Raw genomic sequence first — 18,144 nt, 5'->3', positions numbered from 1 at the left:
TCGTCAGATGCAATATCCAAATTGGGGAATAAACCCCTCAATGAGCGTCATTTGCACCCAAAATTATCTCTTATCCCTCTTCGCTCGATCGCAGACCCTATGTGGTCTCCACACGCCTAATGTTGCCTCCTAGGGGGCCACGAGTATAAGATCCCCCACGATCTCTCGTTGACCCCTCACTTACTTTCCAACAACATCTTCAAGCCACACACTCTTAACAAACACTCTCAATCTACCTTCCTACAAACAATCAACATGGGTCTTTTCCACCACCACCACGAGAACCAGCACGGCCCTGGCGGCCATGAAGGCCCCCACGGCGGTCCCCAAGGCGGTCCTGGAGGTCCTGGCGGCCCTCACGGCGGCCCCGGTGGCCCCGGTGGTTCTCACGGCGGTCCCGGCGGTCCCGGCGGCCCTGGAGGATTTGGTGGTCCTCATGAAGGCCCTGGTGGCCACGGCGGCCCTCACGGCGGCCCCGGTGGTCCTGGTGGTCCTCACGGCGGTCCTGGTGGCCCTGGTGGCCCCCACGGAGGTCCCGGCCGTTTCTAAAGCCCTGACGAGCCGCAAGTCGAGGTAAGCAAAGTGCTACTGTCGAGCTTCATTTGGTTAGGATTGAGCTGACTGTTATTGAATAGCTCCGCAGATGATCGATTCGTGAAACCATTCGAGCGAAGTGACTGTTTTCCATTGAGTCATGTTGGATATGAATGAAGCTTTTGTATATACCATGGTCGTGATATCACAATGATACGTACTCATTATTGAGAAAGAGAAGTTTTGGTACGGTTATTAATGTAAAGGAAGATGGGGACTTGACATGCATGTAGCATTGAAACATGCGATGTATTTTGGCATATATTTTCAAGGATACGGACCTCATATCTAGAGACGGACGACGCTATTGAGGGTAAGACAGACCCAAGTAGTTCTGTTGTCATGGTTGTCCTATGCCCTATGCAGCAGCCAAATCGTACCCAGCATATGAATATTGTCTTCCCTCGTCTAGTAGAACTCGTCCTTCCTATGCATCATTGTTTTGAAGAGATATCTCAATATGTTTAACTATCCTACACGACTCAAAACCATCTCCTCATAATCTAACACATGCAGCCCACCCTCCACCCTTCTCACTTTCGTAAGATCCAACTTCGGCTTCATAACATCATTAACATTGGACACCACCACCCTCTCCCCGTCGAGCAAAGTCCCCAAATTATACATGGTACTATAAACCAACCCCTGGAAACTCGCCCCTTCAAACGTCTTCTGCTCCCTCGGTCCATCATACTTATATTGAATATCCGACGCTTTAGAAGGCAAACCCGCGCCCTTCCAGTTGCCAAAAAGCGAAGGATGCGACGAAATACACCTCAAGTACCCACTCTCGCACAATCTCCCTAACATAACATCATACACGACGCTCTGACCAGGCGGCATGCTCTCATCATCGGGTAAGACAGATAACGCAGCGAGGATTTTCTGTGCTGCGTTGAACGATACTGCATATGCGCTGGAGCAGACTGCCAATGACGTCTTGCAGATAATGCGGTTGTGTTTGATGTTGTCGACGAGTTCGTGGACGGCTGGACCGGCCCAGTATTGTGGGAGGCCGTAGACGGGGATAGATGTTGGATCGTTCTTCAGTATGTAGAAAGGGATGTTCTTTTGGCATTTCGTCCCGCAGTGGCCGAGCCAGAGGATGTCCCACTCGTCGCCATAGGGTGTGGTCTTGGGGTGGGATTCGGCTTGGAGAGCGAGGGTTCCCAGCGCGAATTCTTGTAGTTGGTTCTTTAGTGTCACGTCCCAGTCGACGTCGTCTTCGAGGATTAGGGCGCTGGATATGCGCTCTGAGACGATACTGAGCGAATGTCAGTTATGTGTCTAGATACTGGTGGGGGTTATGGCTACCGTTGCATTGCGTTCAGGTGAGCTCGCCAGCTCCCGATTTCACCGGCTAACATGCGAGGTCTATCGGGTTCATCGTATCGCTGAGAGAGAGGTCTTAGCGGATAGGTTGAGGTGTAGTAGCCGAAGGAATCTTACTGGTGGATAAGCCTTTGGGCTCATATCCTCGGAAGATACGCCATCGATCCAGTCCACGCGGAACTGCGTGACTGATGAGCCTAGTGTGATTGCATCCCGTTTATCAGGTCGACTGGGAAGATTGATACAAAATATCCTTTCGAACTACGCCATGATTAATACTCGGGTGTATGGTATGTTTTGCAATGAAAGCTTACCCCTAATGTTTCATTCTTGATTGTGTCCAAACTCAATCTGTCTGATGAACCGAGTCTCTGCACCCCAGCATACCGTCCACCAGAACTTATGAATAAGGTACCCCACAACACGAGGAGAAAAACCAATGATAGCCCCGTATAAAGTAACTTTCTCTGCCGGTTTCTTTTAAATACCTGGACTGAAGGAGAGCTGGGCAGGGTCAATTTCAGCGTGCCCATAGTGAGCCGTCTAAGGACATGGCCGGAAGAGAGGGAGATAGAGGGAAAAGACGACCTCTCAGATCGATAACTCCGACCGAGGAGTTCCTTTCATACTTTGATCGCTGAACAGTGAAGCCTGCTAGATAAGTGGGGATGACTTGATAGCCGGAAGCCTATCGTGATGGACTTGCATGGCCGGCGCTTAATGAGGCGATCTCATTCGCCGAGGCGAACCGCTAAGCATACATCACGCATCAGAGGATCGAATGATCACATCCAGATGTTCGAAGCGGGGGAACATACTGACACGATAGTAAGTCATCGAAGGAAATGGCTGGCAAAGAATGAGGAGAAAGAGTGAGTTCGGCTCCCATGTCTTCTCACAGGACGCAGACTATTTCCACTACAGGTATAGCTATAACCCTCGATTTTTCTTGTTGGTTGATTCCCCTAGATCAATTCTTTCGGCCATATGATAAATAACGATGATTGAAAAGAGAATTAATTCTATCATTGAGACTTTTATTCTCCGACCAGATGAAGCCTGTCACGTGTCAATACATCGTGCGCCCGGCCGCAGGGTCACGTGGCATATCACGCATCTCGCTGGTCCAAGCTTGTTGCTTGGTTCCACCTCGGATATCAGTAGTCTTTTTCGTGAAACCTGTGGGCGTGCCTTCGATGCTCCACGTCAGGGCCGCGGTTGTCCAGGATAGGGTGTAGTTGTGAAACTTGGATTGGGGGTCATCGATGGACTCCCAGGTCCAGCGGTTGGAGGTGGATGAGTCGCCTTCGCCGAAGTAGTCGGTTTTGAGTTGGGTTGTGTAGCTTCCGAGGACTTCCTGTTTCGCAGTAGAAGGTATTTATTTAGCTTGGGGGCCTTAAGTAGAATGTGTGGAGCCTGTGCCGAACGGACAGGTCTTTTCTAGAGGTTTGCAATCGGTGTAGGTCTGTCCGAGGGTTGCAGGGAGCATGGAGAGGAGTGCGGCGGTATTTTTTAGTAATCGTGACATTTTAGAAAAGTGTGAGGTGGGCAATTGATCTCAGAAGGACTACTAGGAGTACTACGCAAATAAATTGATTGTTGGACTTTTAATCCAGATGACATGTTTTATGCTGTATAGTCATGGCTGAGTGTGAAATATATAACGCTTAACGACATGGTGCTTCAATAATCCGTGTACTCTCGCCAACTCGATTCAACAACAACACCAGGTCTTCTACGCCCTGCTCCCAGCCTCTCAATAAATTTCGTTTAACCATGATACTCGAGAGGCGGCTTGTAGGTTGCTTTTAGTGCTTTCAGGTTCAAGTGTAGTCAGGTCACGGTGGTGGATACTGCGAAGATTAAAAAGGGCTAGATTATCCCGCTCTGTCATTATTGAGTGGGACTTTGATCATTTCTCGCGAATCGTAGCCCGAGGAAGTAGGCATTCCTCGATAATTCAGGACGTTATATGATCCTAAGATCCAGTCCTCAAGTGCTCAATGGACCCCCGAATATCATCTCAACCTCGCCCTAACAAGCAACACACCCCCAAGATAACTACATCCCCACACTAACCATTTTTGGCAGAAAAGCCACACAACAACAGGTGCTGTGGTCTAGTGGTATGACGTCACGTTGTGGCCGTGCCAGCCCCGGTTCGATTCCGGGCAGCGCCAATACGAAACGAATAATTTTTTTCGTGGCTTGGATGGTGTAGTCTGTACTAAAATATACAGCAGGTTTGAATGCTGCAGCTGCCATAACTGACCATATTAGAGGGAGGATACTTAGACGCATTTTGTATACCCTGAAGATATGTAGAGACTTAGAGAGTATAAGTCTCAATTATATCTCCCTCCACTACTATTTCTTTACTGAATACAAATAAAAGATTTCTATAGATCTTTGAGACTTCATCTGTGAAATTTGTTCATCTATACACATGCACGGTAGCGCTAGAACCAGAATTATAATTTTCTATGATAATCCACATAATAGGATGACGCCTATATCCTAGTCGTTGCAAGTCTGCATAGTCATCAAACAACACTAGCAGGGCTCGACCAGACTATACTACAGAACTAATTAATCAATTATTCAATTGACCATCTCAGGCAACCTAGCCTCTCCCCAAAACTTCTCTTCTCCCATTTATCAACCAGCTCAAACTCATACCCTCTCAAAACCGTACTCATTGTTCTAGATATTTGCCATGGTCCCCGTCTTACCGATACAATTGCGCTCCCCGAGCCCAGAATGAGAGAAATCCTGCCTTTGCATGTGCTTTCATGTTGACGGTGTTGTCATCTGTACCCCAAACGATGGGGTTTTTGATGAACGACGTGGTTGCTGACGGCTCGGCAGGTCTGTAACTGGAATGATGCTCCTGGCTGTATTCTCCTCACACGAATTCTTCCACAATTGTTGCCTCCGGAGAGCACAACAGGAACACCCTGTGCGACCTTCTGTTTAAAGCCAACAGACTGCGGTCCACCTGTCTAGAGACATTATCCGGAGAAGTATGCCAAGGCCGATACCAATGATTCACAGAAATATCAGAAGAACCAGCCAATATCGTCACCGCTACAAAACTATCAAAGACATTATCTCATGAGCTTCTCATGATTGGAAAGGTGTTTTCCCAAGGAACAGTCAAAGCTGCGTACGACGAGGCCAGTTTGTCCGTATCCCCGGGCTTGAAGAGTACCAAGGTCTGGGTACTCGCTTGTCATGCTCAAGCGTTGATCGTCGTCGAATGGCCTGGGAGGTCTTCGCAGCGACCCAGTACCTGTTTTTCGCGCAAGGCTTACCGCCTGTCCCCGGATTGGCTCAGCGAAGCAGTGACCTTGACTGAAGTACACAAATATGAGGTAGTCCGGGGTAGCTACTGGGGTTGGGCGGGGGTGAATCATGCCCGGTTGATTAAGCTGTTCTGCTGCACAACCAGCTGCAGCTGTCTCTTAGCCCGGTTATCTACTCTTGTCCAGGTATCTGATATGTGGCTTCGATAGATAGAAAAAGCATAGGCATTCCAGTGCAGTTTGTATCAAGATAATAACTGTGAATTGCTAGCTAAAATAACCTCTGATCGTAATAAACCCATCAGTAAGAATCCAGCCCGATCAGTTCCTTCGCCCGCTTCGAAAGCACTGGGCTGGGTAAAGACCGTTTGGTGGCCATCTCGTATGTAGAATGATCCGCCGGCGGCAGGTACTCCCTGACTCGGAAATCAGCTGGATCATGTGTTGTGTTCTGCTTCGCTTCAAACGCCTGCAGGCGGACCTTTTTGGCCTCCTCTGAGATGGCAGCGGCCGGCTTGTAACAGACATCTTAGTTCAAACGTTAGCATCCCTATACTAGCATGGAATGAAGGGTTGGCCATACAGGCAGCGAAGCGGTCGTTAACCGAAGAAGGGGCGGCGCCGTAATGGATCGTGCGCTAGTGCGCTGTTAGCCAACCACGAAATCAAGATATCTTGAAGACAGGAGCACGCACCGAGTCCCAGAGCAGCAGGTCGCCCGGCTCTGCGCACACCTTGATCCATTTGCACCCCTTCGCCTCAAGCCACTGGCACATCTCGTCGTCAACATATTGAAAGGCCCACGTGCTCCATCCTTTTTCGCCCTTCTTGTGGTCAAAATGCTGCCACAACTCAGTATAGTAGGCGCTTGACCCTTCAAGCACCATCAGACCGCCGTCCTCGGGCCCGTTGGGTAGCAGATTCACAATTCCCTGAACGGTGTCGGATTTGTTGTTAAACGGGGACTGGTCGACATGCGCCCACGGCGCGAAAATAGGGTCTGACTTGGGACGTTCCCTTTCGGGTAAGGAAAGGTTCACCCCGTCTGCGCAGTCAGTAATATTTTCATAACCAGAGAATGGGTAGAACATACCAAATGACACTAGCAGCTCGCGGGTGCCCCATATCTGTTCCCACTTCTCCACAAGACTCGGTTCTGACTTCAAATCCCATACGAACTGCTCGTGACCGATGCCGTACCTATGCTCCCGGCAGTGTTAGTGTTGCCGCTGACAACCACGCTGTCCATGATACCCGTGTTCATGACAAACCCGTTATAAAGCCCTCCCCGAGTGTGCCAGGGAAGATTTGCTGTCTTGCGAGTGGACGGGTCCTTGCGGTTGAACCCCAGATTCCAGCTTTCAAGCCATTCGTAACCCTTGTCGGCATACGCCAGTGCTCGGTCCCTGGGTAGGGCTCCGCGCACAACCGTCCAACCCTTGGTGTGCAGTTCGACCAGCCAATCGGGATGCTGTAGCAAGCGTGGTGAGCGAAATGCTTTGTATTTCAGCAAGCAGAGCGGGGTTATAACGAACCTGTTGGGCATTCCCGTCAACGGCCGCGAGCCGGACGGTGGGGCGGTTCTTGGTCTGTGTGCTCACGGTAGACTCGATGGAAGTAGGCATAGCTTATATTGGATATGGTTGATGGTAATCAAGTCTTGATTGTTGTGGATATGGATATGGAGTGGCGGTGGAGGCGGGGGTAGGTGGCATTTAGCTAGTGTACTGACGTGATCGAAACTAGACTTTGGCGGGCCAGTCACGCCATTTTATCTTATCTCGTCAGCCTCAACTCTAGCTACAGCCAGAAATAGTCTCATGGCATGACATACTGCCGACTGTATCCCCACACCCGAAAACACAGGCCGGCTTAACAATTTTTATGAAGACAGCATAGAAATATGCAGCTCTCTGAAGCTATCGTCACCCTCTATATCCGGGACTCAGCGTCTGAAATACCTGGATGCCATCGATGTTGTGGTCGTCAGTAGCTGGCAGAGCTATGATGTTTAAATGTTAGGACAGACGGCAGAGTGTAACGGATGGGACGAGTTTTAACTGTGCGGCTGAGTTGTAGACGCAATACTACTGCCAACGCGGCCGTTAATAGATTGAGGAGCTAAGGAGTTGGTAGTTCATGGATACTAGAGACATGAGTAGGAGGTTCAAAATTCAAAGCTTGAACATGGCTATTCCGGTGTCCTTTGGAATCAAACCAGGTTATTCTAGGCGAAAGAGAGGGGAATGAGATGCTGCAGCTTGGTTGCTCATAGCAAACGAGATAGCCTTTTATGTGCAAGGCGCGATACGTTGCTCATTAAAATGTGGCGGGTGGATGTTTCTTCCTCTTTTTGCTTCACTCTAGCAGTCATGTCCTGAATGAACTCAACTGTATGTAAACATGAGAACCCACCTATACCCGAATTGATTTAGATCAACCCATCTAGCTAACCGCTGGGCTTCCTACCAACTACTGTAAGCCGAGTGAAAGCCCAGTAGGCCCCTCCACGACTTTCTTCCACAACTTCGGGTAAGAGCCGTGAAAGCCCCTCGCTTAGAGCCGAATCCTGCGTCGTGTGGGCGAGCATTTCTGAAACAATCAGGTTGCATTCATGCTTTGCTACAGCCATGTACGGCGGAGCCTCCTTGACATCATTTTGCACCTCTTGTAGCTTGGCCTGCTGAAAGAAATAAGGAATCTCAGGAACCCAGTGGGGAGTGGTACGATCATCCGTCGCCCTGCCTAAGCGCATGAGTTCCTTAAGGGCTTTGTCTTTGCAGTTCGGGTTGGTCTTTTCAATGCGATATGAAAGGGCATCTACTTCGGCCCATTGTAGGTAGCCGCCCGGCTCTGTGATATAATTAGCACGCAATATAAGGTTTGGGGTGGGCCCCAACGATTGATAGTGGATACATACTTAATAGTTGTAAAACGTTTCCGATAACCCTCTCAGCCTCTGAGTCCCTTACTACGAAGGAAAAGTTCCGAACGTGAACAATATCGTAGACTCCACGGAGATGATCAGGCGTCTCGGATAGTATGTCGTATGAATGTAGTGTCATATTTGAAGGAAGGCATTCTTTTGGGGGAAGAGCGCTGAATGATATGTCAAGGCCGTCTAGGGATACGGTGCTCGGAAGTCGGCGAGATAGATCTGTCAACCAAATTCTGCGTGGAGGGTTGGCAGTGAGCGAGCCATTTTGTCATATTGCCTTCTTTTCCACCTACCCTGTTCCGGTGCCAACGTCGGCAATTCTCAAGTTTGGATTGCTGATAGGGATGGAAGGGTGAATGTGGTAGCCGAACAGTTCAGTCCACAGGTAATGTTGAAGGTTAATCCTGCGGTTTTAGTTAGCAGGTGTACATGGAGTAAATTAAGCAAAACGTCCCGGTTGTCGTCGTGGAAGTCACGAGTAAAGACATATTCTGGCTTAGCCATGATGTAAGTATCGATGAATCTTATATGTAAGCTTTTGGCTGTCTAGTTTAACTGTGCCTAAAAAGCTTTGGGGCGAAACCATTTATTTTTGTGCTATTATTAACTAAGTATCGGGGCAGGAGTCTTTCATCGGCGAAGAGGAGGCACTCTATATAGAGGGAGCTGCATAGATGACACGTCATAATATCGTAGAATGAGGACAGCCAGTAATGAAGGGCAGCATTGTCAATATTGACCTTGGACACACCACAAAAACTGGACATCCGTCTAACTGCTACTAATTCAACTGGACGGGAGACAAGGAATCAAGAAATATGTCATTCCAGATCCAAACAAGGGACATAGAGCTCAGCTAGCGTGATTCGGTGCAACATTGCAGTACTGCAGTACTGCTCTAACTGGAAAAGCTGTCAGAGACACGGCGCGCGTTTCTACGGCATCAGATGAGACAACCGGGACGTGATAAGCTTCGGCTATGATTCGGTGGCTGGGGTGTCCAGGTATGCGAATCCTGATGGAGATATATGAATTCGACGTGGTAGGCTGGCAGGAACCATGGTTGATGCGGAGATACAAAACAGGGAAAGGGAAAGTCCAGGGGAATTTGAGGAACAGGGATAAATGAAGAAAAACTGATGCAAATCGGGACGAGTCGAGATTTAACACTTGATTAATCAAATATCCACAAGAGAAGACTATGTATACCTGAGGCGTAATGCATCCATTACAGCCATCCTAGTAATTATACAGGTACTCGTCTGATGTATGAACCTGATAATGGAGCATTCCGATCCTAGTGGCTTCTGGTCTCCGAACAAACCAAATTCATTTAAGGAGAGTCTAACTAACATAATCGGATCCATTCAAGTGAACCTGATTCTGCTTGACACGCCTACTAGCTTCTGCAAGGTACGCTACGATCTTGAACCTCCACATCCGAAATTTTATCAAGCAAGCCAGTTCACATCCAGGAAGACATGATTAGTCTCTGATAAACTGCTCCAAGTTTTCGACCCAGCGGACAACGCTTCAAACAGCATCCAATGCTGACACCCAATAGTCGCTATCAAGGAGAAGGCATCAAGATGCGGGGATGAGAACGTTAGCAATGTCTCAAAGATAGTTATCGCACTTCATAGTCTGTGTTAGTCAGAGCATTTATTCAAAAAGCAATTGTGGACGATTGTTTGACAACGTTTGCCTTATCGTAATTGTTTTGAGCTTTCTTGGAGTACTGGGAGAATGGTTCAAGACAGAGTTGCGGTGAGTAGGGCCGTTCAGTTCTACCAGTCAATGTGACTGATACAAGCCATGACCACATAGCCTCACTTCTTTCCAGGCTAACGTTAACGAGGCTCGGGTGAAGGCAAAGCACGGCCACAGGGGCTAATCCCGGCCAGAGACAAAAATTTAACGCAAGAGGTTTCCACTTCCCACAATGATGTGCGTTAGCGGCAACGTTCTTAATATAATAATCCATGGCTGTATGACGTGAAGAGTCCTTAGTGGTCCACGTGGATATTTCAATAACGTCCAGGTAGCAATATTCTGCGAATAATCTGCTGGATCATACCACGTGTGAGAATTCGACCCTGGGTTTCTAAACCCGGAATAAAGGGATCGACAACAACGTCTCGGGAAGGCGATAATTGATTATCGAACAGCCTCGGCACGGCAGCGAGTGGATCCGTGGCGCCATAAAAGTTCTTCTCGAATTCTTCTCTTCTCGGCCCGTTGTCGGGACCGATGCGAAAAGAGTCATGAAAAACCTTATCTCGAACCAAAAGCTACTTAAATATTGTCAACGGTACCTTGGCACTCAAGGTGAGCCAAAGGGATATAATATACAGAGCGTATAAAGACATTCTTTTCATTCGAGACGCGAGAAGCAAGCCCTGGATTCTCGAATGCGACATGCGGACTTGGTTCGGAAAATCTGCGGTTGGAAGGTGGATCTGGTGGACCAAACTTGCCGTTAACGTTCCTTGAATTGCACTCCACAGAGGCCGACGTGAAGTTTTCTTCACTTGTTCTTTGGGTTTCCACCAGGATAATGTTACTCAAATGGCAGCAACGCCGTGAGCCGTTTCGGTTTGCTCGGAGCAGTCCCTATTAATAATGTATGATCAAAATCGTAGACATGGGGCGTTTATAAAGACTGGTTAGGGCCATTTTCTCGTGTTGATCCATCCACATCTCTTTCTTCTAGATACCCCTCATATTTTCCAATAAATAAAATATCCAACCATGAGCGTTACGTACGACGTCTTCCGTGGCTCTGCCGAGGGTCGCATTGTCGCTGACAAGGCTACTTCCACCCTTGGACACAACGAGGTCTTCATTGAGACCACTCACTCTGGTCTTTGCGGCACAGATGAGCACTACCTCAAGACCAACCAGGTGCTCGGTCACGAGGGTATTGGAATCGTCAAGTCTCTTGGCCCCGGTGTTACCTCCGTGAAGGTTGGAGACCGTGTTGGATTCGGATACACCCACAGCATCTGCACTGCCTGTGACAACTGCGCTACTGGTACTTCCCCTACATGCATAACAAATCAATCATTGTCCAGGCTAACCCATTCGAATTAGGCTGGGACCAGTACTGCGAGAACCAGAAGCAGTACGGCTTCCACGACTTCGACAATGGAACCTTCAGCTACGGTGCTGTCTGGGACGCCAACTGCGTCTACCCAATCCCCGATGGCTATGACTCCGCGTACGCTGCTCCTCTTATGTGTGCCGGTGCTACTGTGTGGACCGTCCTGAGCGAGTATGGCATTCGCTCGACTGACCGCGTCGCCGTCATGGGCATTGGTGGTCTTGGTCACGTTGCCATCAAGCTGGCTGCTGCGATGGGCTGCCACGTCGTTGTCCTTTCCAGCTCCGAGTCCAAGCGCCAGGAAGCTATGGACTTTGGTGCTTCTGAATTCCACGTTTTCAAGTCTGGTGGCCCCGTTCCTGAGGGCTTCAAGCCCGTCAAGCACCTCTTGCTTTGCGGCAATGCTGGTGTTGATTACCCTTCGTACGTTGACCTCCTGCCTCCCTTATCCCCTCTCCTATTTTTAGTATTTTTGTTCGTGCTAGTTAGCTAAGGTGAATGCAGTCTTATTCCCCTGATGGCCACCCACGGCAGCATTTACCCTCTGACCGTGGCTTTCGAGCCTGCCAAGGTGCCCATGCTCGGCCTCGTATGGAGGGGTGTCCGCATCCAGGGTTCCCTGGTCGCTTCTCGCCAGAGTATCCGCAGCCTTCTCGAGTTCGCTGCTAGGAAGAAGATCTACCCCACTATCATGACTTTCCCCTTGAACAAGGAGGGTATTGAGGAGGCGATGCAGACCCTGCGCGAGGGCAAGATGAGATACCGTGGTGTGCTGGTTCGCCAGTAGACATGATCACGATTTCTTGTTCCTTATTTTGCAACCTGTATTATTACTCATGACGATGATGATGTTGAGATAGAATAGATAGATAATAATCGTATCATGATGCCCGATGAGCAATGCCCCGTGGAACCGCGTAGGCTAGACTTGCCCGGAAGTAGAGATCCGGTCCCTTCCGCTGAGATCCGGACTTTTCCCGAGCCGTAAGACAAACAGTGCAAATACTTGCATCCCGTGCTCTAGTCAAGCCGACGGTCACATGACCAGTGATGAAGAGGGACCTCCTGGCAGAGATGATTTCCTTCTGCCATGTATTGAAATAGAGACCAGCATGTCTTCTGCATTCAAGGGTCAATGTTTATGTCTTCTCCACTTATTACAGCATATGAAAGGCTAGATATATAATGATCTGCTGCGGGGCGTAGTAGTGACGCACAACATAATAATAGCAGTTGTGGGTCAGGGGGCTGAAGTCTGCTGTTCACCTTCCATCATGCTGTGATTGAGGACATATCAGCGTCTAGAATTGACGCCTCATTGATGTGAAGTGCAGTACTCGTGGGCAGTCAACCAAGGATAGTCGATGGTAATACACTGTATCACTGATCCCACTGAGAGCATCACCTTAAAAGGCAACATACAGCTGAGAATGGGAGGCCTTACCGCCACTTTAGCCAGGCTTCTTCCACACCGGCCTTCGCTCATGCTACACCCTTCGCCTTTCTATTTAGGATTAGTATACATCGTGTGATGCGATAAATTGTATACTACACTAAGTAATTATTAGTATAGCGCGTTTCGTATCTTGTGTTGATATACTACTATATATGGATTTATATCTAAATTACCACCATGTCATCGGCTCAGGTGTTTGACAGTGTGAATAATATCAAGAATAACTTTCTAGACTGTGATGTATTAATTAGTAATAAATCTTTCTCAATGGAATTACTAGTATTCCCTGAAATGATAATCCAGCTATATCAAATCCCATAGGCTGCTTAAACTAAGTTATATTATCTTCATCTCTAACTGAATGCAAATATCCGTAGCAATTTCATGCGCCTCCGAAATGGAGTCACAGCTATCGCTCTCCTGGACAGTGTAAGCGGACCCGGTGCAAGTTGCAATAGGCGAACTAGTAGCAGATGAGTTTGTTGAACCACTGGTGCTCGTTGGTGTCGAGTAAGGGTAGCTTGAGCCTGGTACACTGCAAGACGAAAGAAGAGAAGAGAATGAATCTGGATCAACGCGCTGTCTGCCATACACAGAGCCTAGCATAGCAGCCTCATACTGTAGAAAACAGTCAGAGCAAGGCTCAATGCTGTTCTTGCGGTTGGTGATGTCCGAATAGCAGTATTCAGCGCCGCTAGTCAGGCAAGAAACATTGAATGCCCATGCCAGAGGGTCCAAGAAGCCTTGGACAGTTTGGTTGACGCCCGAGAAATCATATACTGTGGTTCCACAGACACTTTCCACGGCTGAGGGATACTCATAGAATGAGGTTTTGCAGTCTGGCACACAAATTGATTCGAGGGTTTTATTCCCAACGTATTGCTGACTCGCGATTGCAGAGACTGAGAAGAGCTCATCACACGTGAAATTTCTCACCAGGGCATCGCCGCAAGTTGAAGGGATGCTGGATGGAGTGGAATTAAAAAACTGAAATGCTACGGCGTCGACAGCCAGACTTAGAACAACCGTCACTGATCCCAAGATCGAGATCGACCTGGTATCGGCACCCATCTCCCCTGATAGAATGAATTCAGGATTGAAGGGACAATGTTCAAATTCACAGTAGTCAAGATGAGAAGAAATTCAAACAATGTAGAACATTATTGAGTGGCCATTTCGTAACGAAAACTATCGCGGAACTCCGGGTCGACAAGTGGCCGGAAGACCAGCGAGAATTGAAGGAATTCATGCAATCAATTCTAGTTCATACCGTATCACGCTAGATATGTTGCGCTTAGAGTAGTTTACCAAGCTAATGTTAGCGGACCAAACTATTATAGTGGGGAGGACCCTTTATTATAGGTTTAGCTCACCATCTTCAAATCCTTTTATTCCCTCACTTCTTTTCCCTTCTTTCCACTCATCTTCGATTTTCCAATTTTATTTCAAACTCCGCTTCACTTGCACAATTCCTTTCATCGATATTAAGACATTCCCCACTTCACCTTGAATAAGCTCTTGCCAAGAAAGCCATCTCATCTCCAGGGCTCAAGTACCGAGACAATATCGAATAACTCTCTCACTCTGTCCCACCAGCATCCTTCAGAATACTCTGCAAGATGTCAACCTTTACGGCCTGGCAGGCTGATCTGTTCCTTCTGGTAAGACCTATTACTCAGCGATTATATGCATGTTTTGACAATATTTTAGGAGCATTGGCAAGAAGACTCGCCGCTATCCGTTGATGCCCAACGCGAGGAAATTTTCGCTAAATATGTGGCACTCGGAGTCTGCAGTCGCGAGGTAATTTGATTTTGGCCCCTTATTGCTCCAACCAGAAAACTAATATAACGGATTAGCCGTATCGAAACCAGCAGCGAAGACTAGAGAAGAGGTCTATTCGAGGCCTTCCAGTACCTAGTCAAGAGCTATTGGATCGTATCCGCCTACCTGCTGAGCGTGGCTTGAACGAGGATCCATGTTGGCTCCGCACCTGCTACGACCCTTCTACAGAAGGCTCGTGGGCCCGGATTCAAGATTACATCAATACCAAGGTCGTGGGCTCAGCTACAGTTTTGAACGACTCATCTTTGTATAACTTTGATTCCAACTGGGAGAAGATTTTTCTTCGTGTCCCACAGCTACTGGATAATACTTGTTTGTTCGAAGAATACGAAGAGAATGTCCAGGAGGCCCTAGAAGAGGGAATTGAATCTGAAGAGACGGATCCCCAGCGTGCCGAGGAAAGCGGCTATGACCCAGAGGAGGATGGCAACCCTTGGATTTGCTTTTATTCGGAGTACTTATTCCGTTTAGCGGCGGGGCACATTTACATCGTTGATGAAAAAACGTTGGCCTCCGAAGGCCCTGACGCAGGGACTGTCCTCATCATCTGGTACGACGAATGTGGACGCGCAATCCGTTACTATCGCGAGAAAGCGATGCACGCAGCCGAAATTGCGAACCTCGACCCTTGTTATCTCAAGGAACGTGCGTGCTGGACTAATGCGGAGATTGGCGAATCCTATAAGTGGGGTGCACCCTTAGGGCCTCCCTATAGCTTGGACGAAAACCGCGGAGAAACCTCTGAGTAGGAGGTTTCATATCAATGGGCTCACCTGAAATACAACTATTGGAGCTTCAATTTGCACAACAAATACATACCCCGTATCCGGATAAAAATATTTCAGATTTAAACAATGGATCCTAGTGTGGGCCGTATCACCGAACGCTCCGACCTTTGTCTGGGCAAGGTACATGTATAAACGGTATGCGACAAGACTGCCAGCTAGCGTGGTGGCTCAAACACTTCAATGTTTTCAGATCCGTAGTGAAGTTCCGAGCCTACACAATACTAACAAGTTGCACTAAACAGCTGTAATATCCACAGGGGTCGAATTGGGTAGGTATAAGTCCATCTAGGCGAGAAACCTCTGCTATTTCCAAGGTTGAGTTTGCACTACTGAGCGCACTACTTCCCTGAAGAGGTCCCTGAAAGGACTAAAAGCCACAGGGCGTCACCTTCTTTTCTACTTATCTCACTGTCTTCATTCTGCTCGTCAACCGCATAAAATCCATTTCCGTTTAATGGAGTGGATTCTCCGGCATGAGTGTCATTATGCTGAGGACTTCCAGACCGGCATCTTAGCGGGATTGTATCACTGGAGTGGGAGATTGGAACCAGAGAGTCATTAGAGATAGGTAAATTTGTTGATCGTTTTGGAAGAGGGAGAAAGGTGTAGTTGTGAACAGCTGTTTCAAGTAGAAACGGCGTCTCTGTTCTGGATATCATCAGGCCTAGCACGGTATGCTGTAATTTGTAGTCCGTCATTCACAGCGCTTCTCGCTCGTAGCATGGCTTTGAAAATGGTCAAACTATTCCGAGACGTAATTGAAGTATGGCGCGTTGGATCTCACTTTGAGTACTCCGCGGTGTTGTTGGGCGCTAAAATGGGGTTGGTGGAGAAAGCCTGGATGGTGTGGCGGTAGCACCTCCCCTGAGAATGGCCAGCCCAATTCAATCACTGGCGCACATAGGATGCTTCCTGGATGCAATAGGCAAGACATAAACAATCAGTTTCCAATTTCTTGGACTTAAACACGGTTGTGACCCCGTGCGTGGAATTATCCAACCCTTGAACGGCCAACATGCCATGGTAAGCACTAAAACGTCTAGGCTACTACTAGCTTACCACTAAGCGTAGCTTTGACTGGAAGATCGATATAGTCTAACTAACAGCTCACAGCCTTGCCTTCCCATTCTCTCTTTGTCTTCCCAAACGCTACCCCACCCTTGTGGACGCGAGTATAAGTATTTCCCCAAACACTCTCAGCCCTTCTGCTTTTCTAATCACACTTCATCTCATCTCCAATTTCCTACCTATCACACAATAGCCATGTCTACCTCCAAGCCCGTGATCCTCCTCATCCCAGGAGGCTGGCACACCCCAACCTCATACGACAAGCTCACAAACCTCCTCAAGTCATCTGGCCACGAAGTCCACGTCCCCGCGCTACACTCAATGAACGGTGCACGGCCTCCAACAGCCGATCTAGAGACCGACACAGCTGTCTTCCGCGAATACACTCAGAACCTCGCCGACGCCGGCAAGAATATCATTGTGATCACACATTCCTACAGCGGCCAAGTAGCTACCAATGGTCTTTCGGACCTGGCAATCTCAAACCGCAGCAAGCAAGGTCTACCAGGCGGAGTAGTGCATCTTGTCTCCCTGTCCGCCTTCACCATTACCGAAGGACGAAGCATGTTTGACATCGTGGACCAGTTCGGTCACGCGTCGTTGATGCCCATGGCGTTTGATTTCGCCGAGGATGGGACGTGCGTGGACCGCGATCCTAAGGGACTACTTGTTACGCCTGGTCCGGAGGAGGCTGAGTCCGAGGTGGAATGGTATCTGGGGACCCTCCAGCGGTGGAATGGCAAGTGCATGTACCAACCTATTACTGCGAAGCGGGCTGCTTGGAGGGATATCCCTGTGACATATGTCTTGTCAACTAGGGATATGACGGTTCCTGTTGACTATCAGAGGTGGATGGTGGAAATGATGAGAAAGGAGGGGGCTGAGGTTGAGGATTATGAGTTGGACTCCGGCCATTCGGTTGATTTTAGTAGAGCGAAGGAGGTGTCTGAGATTGTGAATAACGTGGTGGCTCGCTATGAAGGGAAGTGATATGACTGTAATCATAGATAGCCATGTGGTACAATTGGCTTCAAAAAATCATAGAGCGGTCTTTGATAAACGAGAATAGCTTTCTATCTTTGGGTTTAGTTGGCTTCAACTGGAAAATGCCTTGTACGTGGCTGAACAGCTGATAAACCTCTTGGGCACTGGCCCCCAACATTCTACTTTCTGAAGCAATATCCGGGCAGCTCACAGTATTCCAGGATCTCCACAGCTCTAGCGAATACTTCATGCTAAAAACAAACTCCAATTCCATAGGCCGGGTCGGTTCCGCGCGTTGAGCCGGCCTGAGCCAATTTGCCCAATAACATATCATCGGGTGGAGCAGGCCATTAGAATCTAGTCCATCATATTGGCACATCCCCCACGCACCGTTCAATGTGCCCCAGGCCAAAAGCTAGCGAGCCGACCCTTGTCGCCTGAAATTGTGCTCATCGCCTCGCAGGACTAGGCTACCATTGCCCCACGTGGCGCAGCAAGTGTGCATTACCGGCGTGGATTCCAGGTTTACCAGTTCAATCACCAGATTTAGGAGATACAATCGAGCATTTGGGTATTTGTTACTTGCGAATCGTCAAAGGGGGTTATTTTTTCTGTTGTATTATTATTATCATTATTATTGTTTTTTTTTTTTTTTTTTTTTTTTTTTTTTTTTTTTTTTTTTTTTTTTTTTTTTTTTTTTTTTTTTTTTTTTTTTTTTTTTTTTTTTTTTT

At 48.2% G+C, this 18,144-nt stretch overlaps 7 protein-coding genes and 1 non-coding gene across 8 annotated transcripts; 5 read left to right on the top strand and 3 right to left on the bottom strand.

Moving 5' to 3' along the window:
• Positions 1-304: 304 nt before the first annotated feature.
• On the top strand, positions 305-711 carry BDQ94DRAFT_174203 (uncharacterized protein; the record flags this gene model as incomplete). The annotated part of the gene is made up of 2 exons (XM_026772295.1): positions 305-573; positions 636-711. The coding sequence occupies 2 exons, from the start codon at positions 305-307 to the stop codon at positions 709-711; spliced, it is 345 nt and encodes a 114-aa protein (XP_026621967.1).
• Positions 712-1,025: 314 nt separating this feature from the next.
• BDQ94DRAFT_151129 (uncharacterized protein) lies at positions 1,026-2,913 on the bottom strand. The gene is made up of 5 exons (XM_026767707.1): positions 2,745-2,913; positions 2,241-2,677; positions 2,044-2,187; positions 1,909-1,988; positions 1,026-1,858 (listed from the first exon to the last, which is right to left on the bottom strand). Exons 2-5 carry the CDS (start codon positions 2,457-2,459, stop codon positions 1,063-1,065), a joined length of 1,239 nt encoding a protein of 412 aa, XP_026621966.1. The 5' UTR covers positions 2,460-2,677; positions 2,745-2,913; the 3' UTR covers positions 1,026-1,062.
• Positions 2,914-4,035: 1,122 nt separating this feature from the next.
• On the top strand, positions 4,036-4,106 carry BDQ94DRAFT_t225. Its single transcript has one exon. It is a non-coding gene; the product is annotated as a tRNA-His (tRNA).
• Positions 4,107-5,450: 1,344 nt separating this feature from the next.
• Positions 5,451-6,956, bottom strand: BDQ94DRAFT_151126 (uncharacterized protein). The gene is made up of 6 exons (XM_026767706.1): positions 6,767-6,956; positions 6,503-6,702; positions 6,325-6,431; positions 5,927-6,276; positions 5,815-5,869; positions 5,451-5,759 (listed from the first exon to the last, which is right to left on the bottom strand). The coding sequence occupies exons 1-6, from the start codon at positions 6,854-6,856 to the stop codon at positions 5,533-5,535; spliced, it is 1,029 nt and encodes a 342-aa protein (XP_026621965.1). The 5' UTR covers positions 6,857-6,956; the 3' UTR covers positions 5,451-5,532.
• A 724-nt stretch (positions 6,957-7,680) lies between these two features.
• BDQ94DRAFT_162357 (uncharacterized protein) lies at positions 7,681-8,673 on the bottom strand (the record flags this gene model as incomplete). Its single annotated transcript, XM_026769527.1, has 4 exons — positions 7,681-8,084; positions 8,152-8,402; positions 8,459-8,463; positions 8,620-8,673. 4 exons carry the CDS (start codon positions 8,671-8,673, stop codon positions 7,681-7,683), a joined length of 714 nt encoding a protein of 237 aa, XP_026621964.1.
• Positions 8,674-10,920: 2,247 nt separating this feature from the next.
• On the top strand, positions 10,921-12,059 carry BDQ94DRAFT_174199 (NAD(P)-dependent alcohol dehydrogenase; the record flags this gene model as incomplete). The annotated part of the gene is made up of 3 exons (XM_026772294.1): positions 10,921-11,203; positions 11,263-11,695; positions 11,777-12,059. 3 exons carry the CDS (start codon positions 10,921-10,923, stop codon positions 12,057-12,059), a joined length of 999 nt encoding a protein of 332 aa, XP_026621963.1.
• A 2,288-nt stretch (positions 12,060-14,347) lies between these two features.
• BDQ94DRAFT_162355 (uncharacterized protein) lies at positions 14,348-15,711 on the top strand (the record flags this gene model as incomplete). Its single annotated transcript, XM_026769526.1, has 5 exons — positions 14,348-14,389; positions 14,439-14,531; positions 14,588-15,318; positions 15,439-15,481; positions 15,619-15,711. The coding sequence occupies 5 exons, from the start codon at positions 14,348-14,350 to the stop codon at positions 15,709-15,711; spliced, it is 1,002 nt and encodes a 333-aa protein (XP_026621962.1).
• Positions 15,712-16,587: 876 nt separating this feature from the next.
• Positions 16,588-17,493, top strand: BDQ94DRAFT_183021 (alpha/beta hydrolase). Its single transcript, XM_026774300.1, has one exon. It carries the CDS (start codon positions 16,625-16,627, stop codon positions 17,417-17,419), a length of 795 nt encoding a protein of 264 aa, XP_026621961.1. The 5' UTR covers positions 16,588-16,624; the 3' UTR covers positions 17,420-17,493.
• The last annotated feature ends 651 nt before the right edge of the window (positions 17,494-18,144 follow it).

Source organism: Aspergillus welwitschiae (assembly GCF_003344945.1).
Source record: "Aspergillus welwitschiae strain CBS 139.54b unplaced genomic scaffold BDQ94scaffold_40, whole genome shotgun sequence".
Taxonomy (NCBI): domain Eukaryota; kingdom Fungi; phylum Ascomycota; class Eurotiomycetes; order Eurotiales; family Aspergillaceae; genus Aspergillus; species Aspergillus welwitschiae.
This window is presented reverse-complemented; position numbering and strand designations above follow the sequence as displayed.

What these genes read in the sequence shown, in the direction of transcription:
- BDQ94DRAFT_151129 (XM_026767707.1), bottom strand. Translation starts at nt 2,459, where the DNA reads ATGGGCACGCTGAAATTGACCCTGCCCAGCTCTCCTTCAGTCCAGGTA. An exon ending in GCCCAAAGGCTTATCCACCA is followed by an intron (nt 1,989 to 2,043) that starts GTAAGATTCCTT and finishes CCTCTCTCTCAG; the next exon opens with CGATACGATGAACCCGATAG. An exon ending in CACCTGAACGCAATGCAACG is followed by an intron (nt 1,859 to 1,908) that starts GTAGCCATAACC and finishes ACATTCGCTCAG; the next exon opens with TATCGTCTCAGAGCGCATAT.
- BDQ94DRAFT_151126 (XM_026767706.1), bottom strand. Translation starts at nt 6,856, where the DNA reads ATGCCTACTTCCATCGAGTCTACCGTGAGCACACAGACCAAGAACCGC. An exon ending in CGGGGAGGGCTTTATAACGG is followed by an intron (nt 6,432 to 6,502) that starts GTTTGTCATGAA and finishes CCGGGAGCATAG; the next exon opens with GTACGGCATCGGTCACGAGC. An exon ending in CGAGCTGCTAGTGTCATTTG is followed by an intron (nt 6,277 to 6,324) that starts GTATGTTCTACC and finishes CTGACTGCGCAG; the next exon opens with ACGGGGTGAACCTTTCCTTA.
- BDQ94DRAFT_183021 (XM_026774300.1), top strand. Translation starts at nt 16,625, where the DNA reads ATGTCTACCTCCAAGCCCGTGATCCTCCTCATCCCAGGAGGCTGGCAC.